General features: G+C 39.5%; 1 protein-coding gene across 1 annotated transcript; it reads right to left on the bottom strand.

Annotated features, from left to right (window-relative positions):
* Nucleotides 1–1,651: 1,651 nt before the first annotated feature.
* On the bottom strand, nt 1,652–8,529 carry LOC137562212 (zinc finger protein 300-like). Its single transcript, XM_068273544.1, has 3 exons — nt 8,483–8,529; nt 2,862–3,556; nt 1,652–1,707 (listed from the first exon to the last, which is right to left on the bottom strand). The coding sequence occupies exons 1-3, from the start codon at nt 8,527–8,529 to the stop codon at nt 1,652–1,654; spliced, it is 798 nt and encodes a 265-aa protein (XP_068129645.1).
* Between the last annotated feature and the right edge of the window lie 6,274 nt (nt 8,530–14,803).

Raw genomic sequence — 14,803 nt, 5'->3', positions numbered from 1 at the left:
CACACATTGTACTCTGATACAAATGACTTGGATTCTCATGGCTGCCAAAGGCTTTTAAAGTGGACCAGAACTCTTGCACAGGAAAGAAGGAGAACATAGAGAAATGCATCCTGTGTATGTATTTAGAGACTTTAGCCTGTCCCCCTCATTTGTGTCTAATCACTAGTTGTGGTGATCACCCTGGGTCACATGACTGCCAATGGCAGATAAGCTCATTTGAAAGCACAGCCTGTTAACAATATGTCTGCTTCCATCAGTCAGGAAGTAGAAACAGTGCAGATTTATCTTAGGATTTCTATTAGCTGTAACAAAGAAATGTTTCTTGTTTAAAGGTTGTTATGCTGTTGCGTATCTTTTAGAGCAGAAAGGACGTTCTGAGTTCAGGTCCACTTGAAATTCGACAAGGCTTTCAATGGGTATCCCACATCTCGTTACAAAAGGTCAAAGAAATGTAAAGTCACTATCATGTCACCACACTATGGAAAATCATAGCAAATCCACCTTCAAAATGCACTTCCTGCTGATTTTCACGGACCCACTTCAAAGCTAGATGCAACGCGCAATTGTGAACATCTCAATTGGCCGGCTCTGCTGTCATATATATTTATATCTTCTATAATAATAAATTCAATCTGTCATTTTGGGTGCTGTGTGTAAGATACGCCTTGCCCAGTAAATACCCCAGGGATTCCCTGCATCATGCCTGCATGTGTAGTCTGCCCAACTCAGCCGACTGCATTGCGACTCTGGAGGAGTGGCACCTGCTGGGGATAAAACATGACTTGAGATAGGTGTGCTTTTCCTTATTATCGCCTTATATGCAGTAGGAACATGCACATTTAGCAGCAGACCAGAATGATCTCACACCTTTTCAGAGGTATTCATGGCTTTCAAAGCCTGCTCTCATGGCCTATTCTCTCACCACCACAAAAAAAGTGTGATTGTGTGCTCCTAGTCTGTGTCAAGCCTCCATTGAAGTCCACTCACCTCTATGGAGATGATCTTAATAGTCACCTTGGCTTGCTGATTTGGACAAACGCTCCCTGTCTTCTACCGGTTTTCTTCTTAACAAACAATTGACTTGGTCTTATAATGGCGTCTAGTTAAAAATGGCGCCAGATACCGTTTTTATAAAAATGGCGCCTCATAGGAAATCATTGCCGAATGCTTATTTTCGTTTTTGACTATTAAAAAATGGCGCCGGTGTCTTAAACGATATTTTTCGTTTATGTGTATGTGTTGTCTATCTTTCCAAACGATATTTTTCGTGTAATGCAATCCATTTAATTAGAGCGTTATTTTACGGGCTAATTCTTTTCCCTTGATCTTACTTCTCTTTAAAAGTTCTTAAAAACGTTAATTTTCGTTCATTAATTCTTGTTACCTTTTTTTTTTTGTGCGCACTTTTAATGTATGTTTAATTCTGCACTCTTGTGTTTATGTGTTATAATGTTTTTTTAAATAATTAGGTAATCTAATCTAAATATATAGATCCATGAAGAAATGAATTTTTTATGTTGGAAATATTATCTTATTTATTGAAAATAAAAATTATTTTTCAATTCTAATGAGACTCGAACCTGCAAATTTAAAAGTCTTTGAACAGAAGCCATCAGACTTACCCACTGTACTACGTTGTTTTTTTTTTTTTTTACTTTTCATTTCCAGTACTTGTCTTCATCGTCATTATTCCAGAAATAGCACCATCTAGTGTTCAAATGAAATATCGTCCTAAATGGCATTGTATTGTTCCAAATAAATGTAGTATTCCCTATCAGTGTCAAATAAAATGTCTAATGAAAATTATTGTATGTATTTTTATTTTATTAATATCATAAAAAAATCCATATTCTACAGTAACAAGAGGGATAATTAATTATGTTAGCATTTATCATTACTTTTTAAATATGGGTCAGTACTTATGCATATGTTTCATTAATTATTTTATATGTGTTCTGATAATAAATTTGTAATCTATCAATAAAATGAAATAAGTGTACTATATGTGTAAAGTATCAATTTTAGTTCTAAAATTAAAAGGTATAATTTTTACTACCATTGAGATTTGAACTGGAAAATTTTAGAGTCTTTTCACATCAGCCCTCTGCCCTAACCAGTATACTACACCTTTTTGTTTACTATACCAGTTCATGTCTAATACTTGTTTTCATATTTTCTTCCCCTACAAATAGCACCCTCTACAGTTTAAATTAAATACTGACCTAAATTGTATTATTTCCACATGAATTGAGTATTGGCCAAAAATTGTAATTAAAATGTTTAATGTACACCAATTTTTATTTATTAGATAAATTAATATGTTCAGAAACAAAAAAAAAATTTAATGTTTCCAATAGGGCTAATGATCATAACTTACTAATATAGCAATATAATTGATGCTTCCTGACCTGCTCTTCCAAGTGATCGATGGCCCACCAGGGCAGGCTGCACCCACCGTAGTCTTCAACAAGCACAGTGATCTGCTCCCCTCCATCCCTCTTATCGCCCACAGCACTAGAGATGGCCCGAACAGTTTGCCGGCGAACGGTTCCCTGCGAGCTTCAGCGTTTTGCGTTTACGAACTTTTGGGGAAGTTTGGTTCTCACCATAATGCACCCTTAGTTGTCAACTTTGACCCTCTACATCACAGTCAGCAGGCCCAGTGTAGCCAATTAGGCTACACTAGCCCCTGGAGCCACCCCCCCCTAATAAAAGGCAGGCAGCGGCCATTACGCTCACTCGTGTGCCTGTGTTAGTGAGAGTAGGGCGAGCTGCTGCAGACTGTCTCTCATAGGGAAAGATTAGTTAGGCTTAGATTGTTCCTGGCTGCATACCTGTTCTGTGTACCCACCACTGCATACCTGTACTGTGAATCCACCCATGTTTGACAAGGCTACCTCTCTCTCCAAAACATTTCCCACACTCAGCACATGAATAGGGCTGCTCACCAGTCTGACATCTCTCATGTTTGACAAGGCTTCCTTTCTCTCCAAAACATTTCCCACGCTCAGCACATGAATAGGGCTTCTCACCAGTCTGACATCTCTCATGTATGACAAGGCTTCCTCTCTCTCCAAAGCATTTCCCACACTCAGCACATGAAAAGGGCTTCTCACCAGTCTGACATCTCTCATGTATGACAAGGCTTCCTCTCTCTCCAAAGCATTTCCCACACTCAGCACATGAAAAGGGCTTCTCACCAGTCTGACATCTCTCATGTTTGACAAGGCTTCCTATCTCTCCAAAACATTTCCCACACTCAGCACATGAATAGGGCTGCTCATCAGTCTGACATTTCTCATGTATGACAAGGCTTCCTCTCTCTCCAAAACATTTCCCACACTCAGCACATGAATAGGGCTGCTCACCAGTCTGACATCTCTCATGTATGACAAGGCTTCCTCTCTCTCCAAAACATTTCCCACACTCAGCACATGAATAGGGCTGCTCACCAGTCTGACATCTCTCATGTATGACAAGGCTTCCTTTCTGCCCAAAACATGTCCCACACTCAGCACACGAAAATGGTTTTTCACCAGTGTGAGATCTCTCAGGCCTGAAAAGATGTGATTTCCATAAAAAAGATTTCCCACATGTGGAACAGGAATGAGACCCTCCATCAGGGGGAGAGCTGTGCTGGGTATGGGGCCCTTCAGGGTTAGACAGGTGAAGGTGAGGGGAGTCTGGGAGAATATTTGGGGTAACCAGGATATCTGCAGGAGACTCTTGTCCAATGACATCATCATCCCTTGTACAGTCTGTGGAGACAGAGAGACGAGTCTCTTAGAGGTTCCTGATGCCTGGACTCCGCCCTGTTTTGCTCTCTGTCACAGTTTACTCCTCTTTATTTGTCCTCATCATGTCACCCTCCTCCACAGACTGCTGATCACTCCTCACATATGTCTCCTCTTCTTCCTCTTTACTTGTCCTCATGTCACCTTCCTCCACAGACTGCTGATCACTCCTCACATACATCTCTTCACAGAACAGGTATGCAGTGGCGGGTTCACTGAACAGAACAGGTATGCAGTGGCGGGTTCACTGAACAGTACAGGTATGCAGTGGTGGGTTCAACTGTTCTGTTCAGTGAACCCGCCACTGCATACTTGTACTGTTCAGTGAACCCGCCACTGCATACCTGTTCTGTTCAGTGAACCTGCCACTGTATACCTGTTCTGTTCAGTGAACCCGCCACTGTATACCAGTTCTGTTCAGTGAACCTGCCACTGCATACCTGTTTTGTTAAGTGAACACGCCACTGCATACCTGTTCTGTGAACCCATCATTGCATACCTGTACTGTTCAGTGAACCCGTCACTGCATACCTGTTCTGTTCAGTGAACCATATGGGCTGTAAATCCACCCAAACCTGCACTCTCGCCATGGTGCAAGCACCAGCCCATCACGGCAGTCACTACACAAACAGCTGTTTGCGGTGCGTTACACAGTGAGTTTGGTGTGTCGGTGTGAAGCAGTACCTTAATTACAGTACCTGATTGATGTATACACATGCAAGAAGTTTTAAAGCACTTTAGGCCTGTCATTTAGCATTCAATGTGATTTCTGCCCTTAAAACGCTGATTTGCGTCAATTCCACATTTTTTTCCGGGACTTTTGGCATGTATCCCACTACGCCATGCTCCCCTCCAGGTGTTAGACCCCTTGAAACATCTTTTCCATCACTTTTGTGGCCAGCATATTTTTTTTTTTTTTCAAAAGTTAGCATCCCCATTGAAGTCTATTGCGGTTTGCGCACTTTAACGCGAACTGAACCTTCCGCGGAAGTTTGCAAACCCGGTTCGCAAACCTTAAATCGGAGGTTTGGCCCATCCCTCATACCTGATTGCACCCAATTACCCATCAATCACTCATCAATCAGTCCCTGTCACTAGCTGTCCACGCTATTCTTTAGATTAGTCCCATAACTGCCCACTTGTGGCTCCTTATCACCCCCACACACCCGCACATCCTCCCTAGACCACCCCTCCGCACAAACACCACCCTCCCCCCACCCTGGGTACTGTACACATCTATCCTTCCCTATAATCACCTGTCAATAACTTATCAATCACCCGTCAATCAGCTATCAATCTACCCCTGTCACCACCTGTCATGGCTATCCATCTTATCATACACTAACCTGCACCCTGCTGGCGTCTGATCAACCATGCACACCCTCAGATATCCCGCAGACACGCTGTCATATCCCCGCACAAGTACATTGTTTACCTCTGTTGTCTCCTCTACACATCCAGTAATCACCCATCAATTACTCATCATTAATTACACCTTCACCACCTGTAACTGCTACTCATCAGATCAGACCATAAACCCCGCTCCCCGTTACCACATGTCACTACTACCCTTTGGATTATAAAATAATCTGCCCTTTGTGGTTAGTAAATCAGCCGCCACACCTTGCTCACTCGGCCACACCCTCACATCCCCCCCTAGATCCCCTTACGATAACCTCCCTAGTATATTGATTGCATCTATTCTCCCCTCCAATCACCTACTGATACATCCATGAAGAGGGCCGTTTCTTGTGCAGTGCGGGCATGGTGATCCATGGTGACCGCCCTGGCCGGAGACCGGTAAGTTTAAGAAAGGGTGCGCAGGCAGCAGTAGAAAACTGCTATGGAGTTGTTGAAGGTCGGTGCAGCATAATGCAAGAAGATTACAAGCTCAATCACCTACCTTGACTCTTCCTAGTCTGCCTGTGTTCAACGTCAAGTCATCATCACTTCAACACCGCGTGATGATACCTTATTTCCTGTAGCGTTACTGCAGGTTGTCAGTGCGCGCCGCCCATGGAGTAGTTTTTTTTTTTCTGTGCTCTCTTCATCATTGTGTTTTCATGCTCCCTGCTTGCTCCTGTATGAGCGGCTGGTCACTAGTAAGTAGGCAGATGTACTTGTGACCTGTACCTGTGTGACTAACCATAAAGACTAAGGGTTCTCAAGTCCACGGGGGAGGGGATGTTTGAAGTTCATACATTTTACGGCCTCGTCCTGGTTGCTATTTGGTATACCCGCTGCCCGGCATATATAGTAACTCCACAAGTGACCCAATTATATAAATAATATTCCTAAAAGGTATTCTGTTAAGAGTATTGTCAGTTAATATAAGATTATATTTTTGATCACATGAGAAATGTATTTCTTTATTATTTTTTCTCAAACTGTATATTTTCTCTAATTACTGCACAGAAATAATAACTACCATGAACTCCTCATACACTTACCTGAAAAACTTTTAGTGCATTTTATGTAATATTTGTTAAATTGTGGGGTTGCTATAGTGCCCTGACAATGTAGGGGCACAAAACCGTGAGTAGTAGTGTAGATAGCAAATTTATTAAAATTATCAGTGATTAGCAGGTTGTGCCACTTACTGTACCTAGTCTGCTTAAAAAAGTTCACCCATGTGGTATTTCTGTGCACAGGAGAAGTAGTATAATGGTTTTTTTGCATGTATTTTTGCACATACCCATGTTGTGCGGCTTAAATATGTCTGTTACCTTTTTATTTTTTAAAGTTACAATGATCAATCTTAAAATAGATATTTCTCATACCAATTGTGCATTTGTACAAAAATTTTTCAAAAAAGATTGTACTAATTCTCCAGAGTAGGGCAATAACACCTTTGTGTTATTGTTTTTCACCATAACTTTTGTAAGGGGCCCAAAGTCAAATGAGTACCTTTATTATTTCACCGTTAATTTTCATCAATTATGTTACAAGTGTACTCCTCACGGTGTCGGTCCCCTGAAATGCTAATGCAGTACAGGAAACCGACAAATGACCCCATTACATAAAGAAGACACCCCAACGTATTCCGTTACGAGTATGGTGACTTCATATAAAATTTCATGTTCTGTGACCAGTGTCAATAAATGTATTTATTTATTTATTTATTTTTTTAAATGATCAATAATCAGTCTTTGCTTTAGAAAAAAAAATGTAGGAACTCACCACAATTTTAACACACAATCTGTTGTTGTATTCTTTCCAAAATCAGGTCACTCATGGGTTTCATACACTGCCCATGCATTGTCGTGGGCCTAAAACGTTAGTAGTAGTTTATTAAAGAAATGCCTCCAAAAGACTTGTCAAATCCTAAATGTAATCATCGTACGTTGGCCCCTTTAGCGCACCGAGCCTGCAAAATAAGTCTCACATATCTGGTTTTTAGGGACTCTTGAGAAGTATTGTAATGTTTTTTGTGGTTTATTTTGACGACGATAACACATGTGTATCATTTTTGGACACCCTATGGGCTTTCAAGGTTTCCGAAGTACTTAGAGCACCTTTTCTATTCCTTACATATGTCACTGCTTCTTAGTGTATATTTCACCAATACTTAAATCTTGATTGTAGCTGCCCTGTGGGCAGTCCTCTACCTCTTTTTTTTCTTTTTAATTATTTAACATACGTTCAATTAATAAAATAATACATCTTATTTCAATTAACAGACATTGTTAATGTTACAGAATGACTCCATTATTGTTTATGTGATCATTGTTATTAAGAAATTAAAGAAATTTTTTTTTCATGGTTTAAACATTTATTCGTTACATTTCCGCTTGGTATGTCAACATTGTACAGAAATCAAGTTCATATTTTGCTTATTACATAAACTGACTATTCTGAATACCTCATTATTACATATAATGTGTTTCAGCTGACACTTTTTCAACTTATGTTTAATAACATAGGTATGTTACATAGATATAATCCATATCAATTTTGTAATGATTCTCTTTTTCTTACTTTTTTTTTTAAGAACACAACTATGGTTTACATACTAACCATGTACATTTGTAGAATTTCATTAAAAATAACATTTTTATTGTTCAATTTGATAAAAGTATAACTGTTTCAACATTGTAATATATTAGTGAAAAAATTAGTTTTGGCTTGGATACTACAATACAAAATTTTAAGTTGCTATTGCGGTACATCTTCTAGGTAGGCTTACTAGTTGCAACCGCTAACTTCACATTTATTTGTACTTAATGTTCACTATATAATACATAGAAATTTTTGGGTCATCTTTGTGACGTAGAAAAATGTGAATATTCTATGCAAGTGTATTCCATTTTTTTTCAAACGAATTTTAGAATTTTTACACATGTTGTGTATGTATACTCATATTTCACGTCTACTTTACGCCTTCATCACATCACGGCTGTATTACTGCAATGCCCTTTATGCTGGCCTCCTCAAAAATGACCTGCGTCTCCTTAAATTATTTCATAATCCTGCAGCCCGATTGCTAATAAACCAGCCTCGCCACTGTCACTTTACACCGATCATTCGCTCACTGCACTGGATACCAGTACATTGTAAAAGAATCTTCAAGATTTGACTGCTGACATTCAAATCCCTGCACAATCTGTGCCCTGGATATATGAAGGACTTGCTGAATCAGCACCACACCTCTCACAAACGCAGATCAGCAAGTTCTATAAACTCGTTACTTCCCAGAGTGCACCTCAAAACATCTGGAGATCGAGTCTTCTGTCATGATGACCCTACTCTTTTGAACTCCCTGCCACACCCAGTAAATACCGCACCATCCCTGGAGCTATTCAAATTCAGAATGAAAAGCCTCCTGTTTAGCATAGCATTTACACAATTTATAAAATTCTTCCTCTGTACCACGATGGTTGTAGCCATGCGTATTCGCTTTGAGTCCCATGGGTGAAAAGCACTATAGAAATGTTATTATTTTTCTTTGTTGATATTTCAAGGACTGTATTGGAAAGTTGGGTAACATCAGTTTTTTTGTTAAAGAAATTTTTTTTGGCGGTGTCCGTTGACATTTTTTCAACATTTTTTTTTTAATAATGATGCTCAAATACGGTACTTTAAAATAGTACTCATGCTGTATTGTTAGTCACGGGTTCGGTTGTAATTTACTATGACATGTCTTTCAATCTGTCTATAAAAACGTATTGCAACAAAAGCAATACATTATTTTGAGATGATGCAATTGGATTTTATTCATATGATATTCAAATTTTTGGGGTGCACACATGTGGTATGTAGTTTGTAGTCTAATAAATTATACACGTAATGTAATTTACAGGTATAATAGTCCTAATTGGAGCCACTTTGCAAAAAAAATTTGTGGACAATTTGCGCATAAGGAATGAATTTTAAGTTTTAGAAAGATAAATTAATTCTCCACAACGATAATAGCTTTGGTGTTTTATGTGGCAATGTTGTTTGCGGTGGTAAAAATAGTCAGGGCTCGAAAAAAAGAAAATATAACAATTGCAACTAGAGATATTTCAAAGACTAAATTAGTCGATGCTTATGTTGAGGGCAATTCCTCGAAGAAATTCAATGAAAGTGCGATGTGGGTATTCTTCCACAATTTTTTTAATTCTCTCGTTGCAATCCTTATATTTTCTTTTTTTCGGAGGAGCAGGTTCTCCCCTCAGGAACTGCTCCATCAAGGCATCTTTACCTTTTTGGATAGTCCGCAGGCCATCAACAAAGCGCCAAAAGGTGCTGTGTTCCACCGCCAATTCAGTACGGAATTGGCGATGGGCAGCTTCCACAACATTGTTTGTCCTATCCCGGCCAGCAAGGGTACGTTCATACACTGACCACCAACTTGGTCTGAATAGTGGTGTATGCAACGTACCCTCGGTGACACCATCATAGACCCGGCTAAACCACCGAATCACTGGTTGAAGCTCGGTACCAATTTCACAACTTAATGAATCTGTAGCTGGTTCAAGGTCATCAATTGGTACAAAAGCGAGCGCTGCAATCATGCGTACATGCAGAGCAAATTCTGCGTCTGCAATGTACAGACGATGCAGGCCCAAAGAGTCAATTTTTCTTTTTATATTCCGCGTCAGATGAAACAGACATCCATCAATGCTGCAGGAGGGGAAGCAAGCTCTAACAGCATTGATGGCCGCTATTTCAAAATCCGTGGAATAGTGTTCGGGGTTTAGTCCTGGCCACAGTTGGCGGATAGCGAGAAATAACTTGCGGTACGTACTTTGGAGTTTGTTCGGCAGCAAACAGTACATTAAGGGAACCACATAGTCTTCTCTTCTTGCCATAAGCACAAACACCTGCTTGAACAGTAGTGGTGTAATTTTAAAGGTACCATCACCGTAAAGAGATTTTACGGTATGTACCCAAGAGCTGATTGTGCTTCTGGCAAAAATGAGAATCCTATGTGGGTCCTCCGGGCCGGAATCATACTGCAAGAACAATTCATATTCATCCTCCGTCACCCAGTATATCTTATATTGATCTGGAATATGTAGATCGTGAAGACAAGTGAGTGCCGGAGGAGTCATATTAATTGTTTTGCGTATGTTCCGGATCATTTGTGTTAAAGAAGTCCGTGCAGGCAATAAACCTAACACGGCCGGAGTGACATTCCTTAATGCACTGTTTATTACTGCCGAAGGTACCTCCAAAGTCCTTTTCGCTCTTTCCTTGATGGCATTACGGACATTGGACACCAGAATTAATTCTGGTGTCGGTCCATGATTATGTTCCCTGACTATTTTTACCACCTGCCTTGTATGTCGTCTAGTGTGAACCCTACCTAAACATTTAGGCTCACAAGATTTCCTCTCACACCGCCAAAAAAGCTTTCTTCGATCCTTGCTCATTTTATCGAAGTAGTATACATAACCGTTGTGTGTGAGTTTTGATCCACCTTTATTACTATTTATAATGTTGCCTTGTCTTTCAGAGGTTTCCTAAAAAAATTAAATAAATAATTTAATTAATTCTAGCACTTAAATAACCAAAGTTTACAAATTGAATTACTTTTTACAAATAATGTAGTTGTGATACACGGTTTATTAAATGTATATTTACAGCGTGAAAAGGCAGCAGGTGAAGATTGTCATTTCATAATTTATTTGTTTATTTAATTAACACTTTTTCTTATTCAACAGCAAACTAAACATCTGTTCATGGTGCAAGGTGTCAGGCTCGCTGTTTAAACGCATACTGTAGTGGGGTCGGTGGAAAATGAGTTCAACTCACCTTGGCCTTCCAATGGTCCCCCGCAGACATCCTGTGCCCGTGCAGCCACTCACTGATGCTCCGTACCAACCTCCAGTTAATTTTGTGAATTTCAGACTTCAAAGTCTTTAAACTACTATGCCTGCGTTGCCGTGTGTCCTTGCTCCAGATGATTTCACCTGTAGCGTACTGCGAAAGTACAGACCATACTGCGCAAGCGCAATACACTCCTGATGACATCAGCGGGACCGAGGACACGGGAACGCACGCGCAGTGGTTTTCAAACTTTTTTGTTTGGAAATTCTAGAAGTGAACAGGATGAGGGGCTGGAGCGTTGGTCAGTGGCTGAGCGGGCACAGTATTTCTGGTGTGGAACATTACAAGCCCATGGTAAGTATAACTCATTTTCCCACAAGCCCCCTGCAGTATTCATTAACTTTTTCAAATTTATTAAAACTGTTACTCTACCTTATTCACACCCTTTTAATTGAATGCAGGAATACTTTACAGTTAAGTGTATTTTAACATTCCATATGTTTTTTAATAAATGTAGTTCATAATCATTATTATAGTAATGATTTAACCGTATGCAAGATAGAGATAATTTTAACAGTGCACATAACATACACCGTATTTATTTATAGTGTAATTTAAAATGATCATGTACACGGTATTCAGTTTATGAACTAACTAAAATATCATTAAAAACAGCAAAGTAATCTTTAATAATCTTCCTTGCATCTACCTAGCACAACTATAGATTTTTCTTGAATATATTTTTTACAGTTGAAAGCAGTGTTACTTATTTATAGAAAACAATTTTTTTCTACCATACTTTTTAAGTTACATGTCTCTCAATGGTACAGTGTGGACCAATCTATTCCATAACTTATATTTTATTAAATAACTCAGTAACCGTTAATTTGGACAACTACACTTTTTTAACTTTGCCTATTTATGCTATTGATTGAGCAATAGCTGTGTACGTGTACTTGTCTATCGATTTAGGAGTACTTGTATGGTCTTAGCGGATAGTGATTGCAAGTAGACAAGAACAGTGATTGCAAGCTATACATTTATCATCCAAAAACATTAATGTGGTGTGTGTGTGTTGAGTCCTTTTTTTTTTATATGTTGTGTGTGTTTTAATATTATTACTGTTTATGAAAACTACATTTATTGTTATATTTTTTAATATATGTATAATCAAATGTTAAGCATAAAAATTGAAATTATGTTCTCACCGCCATCTTGAAAAGGATCTTTAACGGGTTACACTTGAAGACGTTTGAAGTCGGCAGTTATTTTTCCAAAACTCAAGTGGATTCGATCTATGAAAGAAGTACATTTTAATTTTTGTTAAGTTACTAAACACATACCACTTTCAATACATTTATATCCAATAAAAATGGAACCAATGAATTCATTCCTGAAATACTGAAAAGTTTACCTGTAAATGATACATTAAAATCACCTATACGGTTACTCTGAGGCTAATTTCACACCAGGACGTTGCGTTACAGGGGGCGTTAAGGTCGCATAACGTCCCCCTAACTCAACGCCTGGTGGTGCTGGATCTGGATGTCAGAGTGAGCCGCGTTGTGCAGCTCACTCTGGCGTTAGTGATGCCGTGATGTGCATGTGCAAGCAGTCTGCCGCATCCAAAGTACGGCATGAAGAACGTTGTGTTGTGATGCAGCGTTACAATGTAACGCAACGTCGGCAATGTGAACAGCACCATTTAATTTTCACTACTGTGCGGTGGGCTGCGTCACCGGCTGCTCTAACGTGCGCCTGTAACGTCCCACTATGAAACATGCCTCAATCATAAAGGCAGATTTGTAATATGTAAAATATTACATACAATGCATAATTTTTTTTTTTTTTCATGTAAGATGATTGAAAAATTGAAAAATTTAAACTAATTAATGAAACACCAACTTTATGAGCATTGTTTTTCCTTTTTCTCCAAAATAAGGGAGATACAATCATTCATTTCGCTAGTCAAGATCAGACCAGGTTAGCTTACATGAACCGTTACCATTTTTTTTTTTTTTTAATACTTCTGTGTAATAACTTTAAGCATATATTGTCCGCACGCACTTTTCATGGGGGGCGGGGGTGTTCTACTTACCAGGTAACACTTCTCTGACAACTCAAAGGGTGCGGATAGCTTGAAACAAGGTACTTGTAGACTTCGGCGAGGATGAAGCAGATTGGGATCACAGTGAGAAGTCTCGTTGTCAAAGCTGTGTGGAGACACAAACATCAAAGAACACATCATTACACTTTCACTCGGTGTACATTACGCTTGTAACGTCAACCTGCAGGAAGAAGGTGGCAGAAAAAATGCAAGCACTTTTCATGGGGGGCGGGGGTGTTCTACTTACCAGGTAACAATTCTCTGAGAACTCAAAGGGTGCGGAGAGCGTCAACCAAGAGGCTTGTATACTTGGAAAAGGATGAAGCAGATGGCGATCACACGGTGAAGTGGCGCTGTGAAAGCTGTGTGGAGACACAAACATCAAAGAACACATCATTACACTTTCACTCGGGGTACATTACGTTTGTAACGTCAACCTGCAGGAAGAAGGTGGCAGAAAAAATGCAAGAACTTTTCATGGGGGGCGGGGGTGTTCTACTTACCAGCTAACACTTCTCTGACAACTCAAAGGGTGCGGATAGAGTGAACCAAGGGACTGGTAGACTTTCACAAGTATGAAGCAGATTGGGATCACAGTGAGAAGTCTCGTTGTCAAAGCTGTGTGGAGACACAAACATCAACATAGTACTTTTGTTAAAAATGTATAATTACCGATAGCGATGCTTGTGCACACCTAATTCTTAATAACTAAACTTTTGTGTTCAAGTAAACAGTTCATAGTCAAGGCAGTAACTTGGAAGAGCTTTGACTAAGGCATTGAATTAAATAGTAACCTAGGTATTGAGAAGGCAATGTTTCCAATATAGCCTTTTTTTTACTCTATCATAGCTCTCTTTCTTGTCGTGGCTCCCTCCCCACGTTTGAATCACCTGCCCAAAATTATTTTTTTTAGTCTTCATGCACTGTGTCCACAATAAGACTAGCGGCTCCGTAATGCGCATGCCTGAGCGTGATAGATAGCGTGATTAAGCATGCTCAGTACATTGCCTCACGTCTTTATGAGCACTCGGGCTCTATGAAGATTTCTGAAGCGTCCTTCGGCTGGATAAAGCAGTATTTCAATAATTTAATGAAATACTGCTAACGGGCATGCTAGCACTCGAACAAGGTGACCGGGAGAGTAGCAAGATGGCTATATAGGACACAGAGCATTCACTGTAATAGGTTCACTACATAGTACATTTTTAGACAACTTAATTCAATTTTCCATTTTAAAGCGAATATGAACTCTGAAATTATTTTGTTTTAAATCATTTGTATATAGCATGTTCTTTAGTGCCCATGCTACACATACGCTATTCCAAAGACAAATGAAGTATGATTATCTCCCATTAAGCACCACTGAAAATTTAAAAAAATGATAGGCTAGATAGTGTAATGGTTAAGGGCTCTGCCTCTGACACGTGAGTAAGACAGCACCTATTCAGCAGTAGACCTTACTCAAGTTTCACTAAAGTTATCCATGCACTGGTTGATTTCACATCCGATTCGACCAAGAGATATATCCCTCTCTGATCGAATCCGATCATAGAGGGATCGTATGTTTAGCTTTAATTTTGAACAGATTGTGATTCGATTACAGCTTGAAAAATTTCATAACCTGTTGTGGTGCTGCCCTCGCCGCTAA

The sequence above is a fragment of the Hyperolius riggenbachi genome, chromosome 3 (genome assembly GCF_040937935.1).
Source record: "Hyperolius riggenbachi isolate aHypRig1 chromosome 3, aHypRig1.pri, whole genome shotgun sequence".
Classification (NCBI taxonomy): Eukaryota; Metazoa; Chordata; class Amphibia; order Anura; family Hyperoliidae; genus Hyperolius; species Hyperolius riggenbachi.
This window is presented reverse-complemented; position numbering and strand designations above follow the sequence as displayed.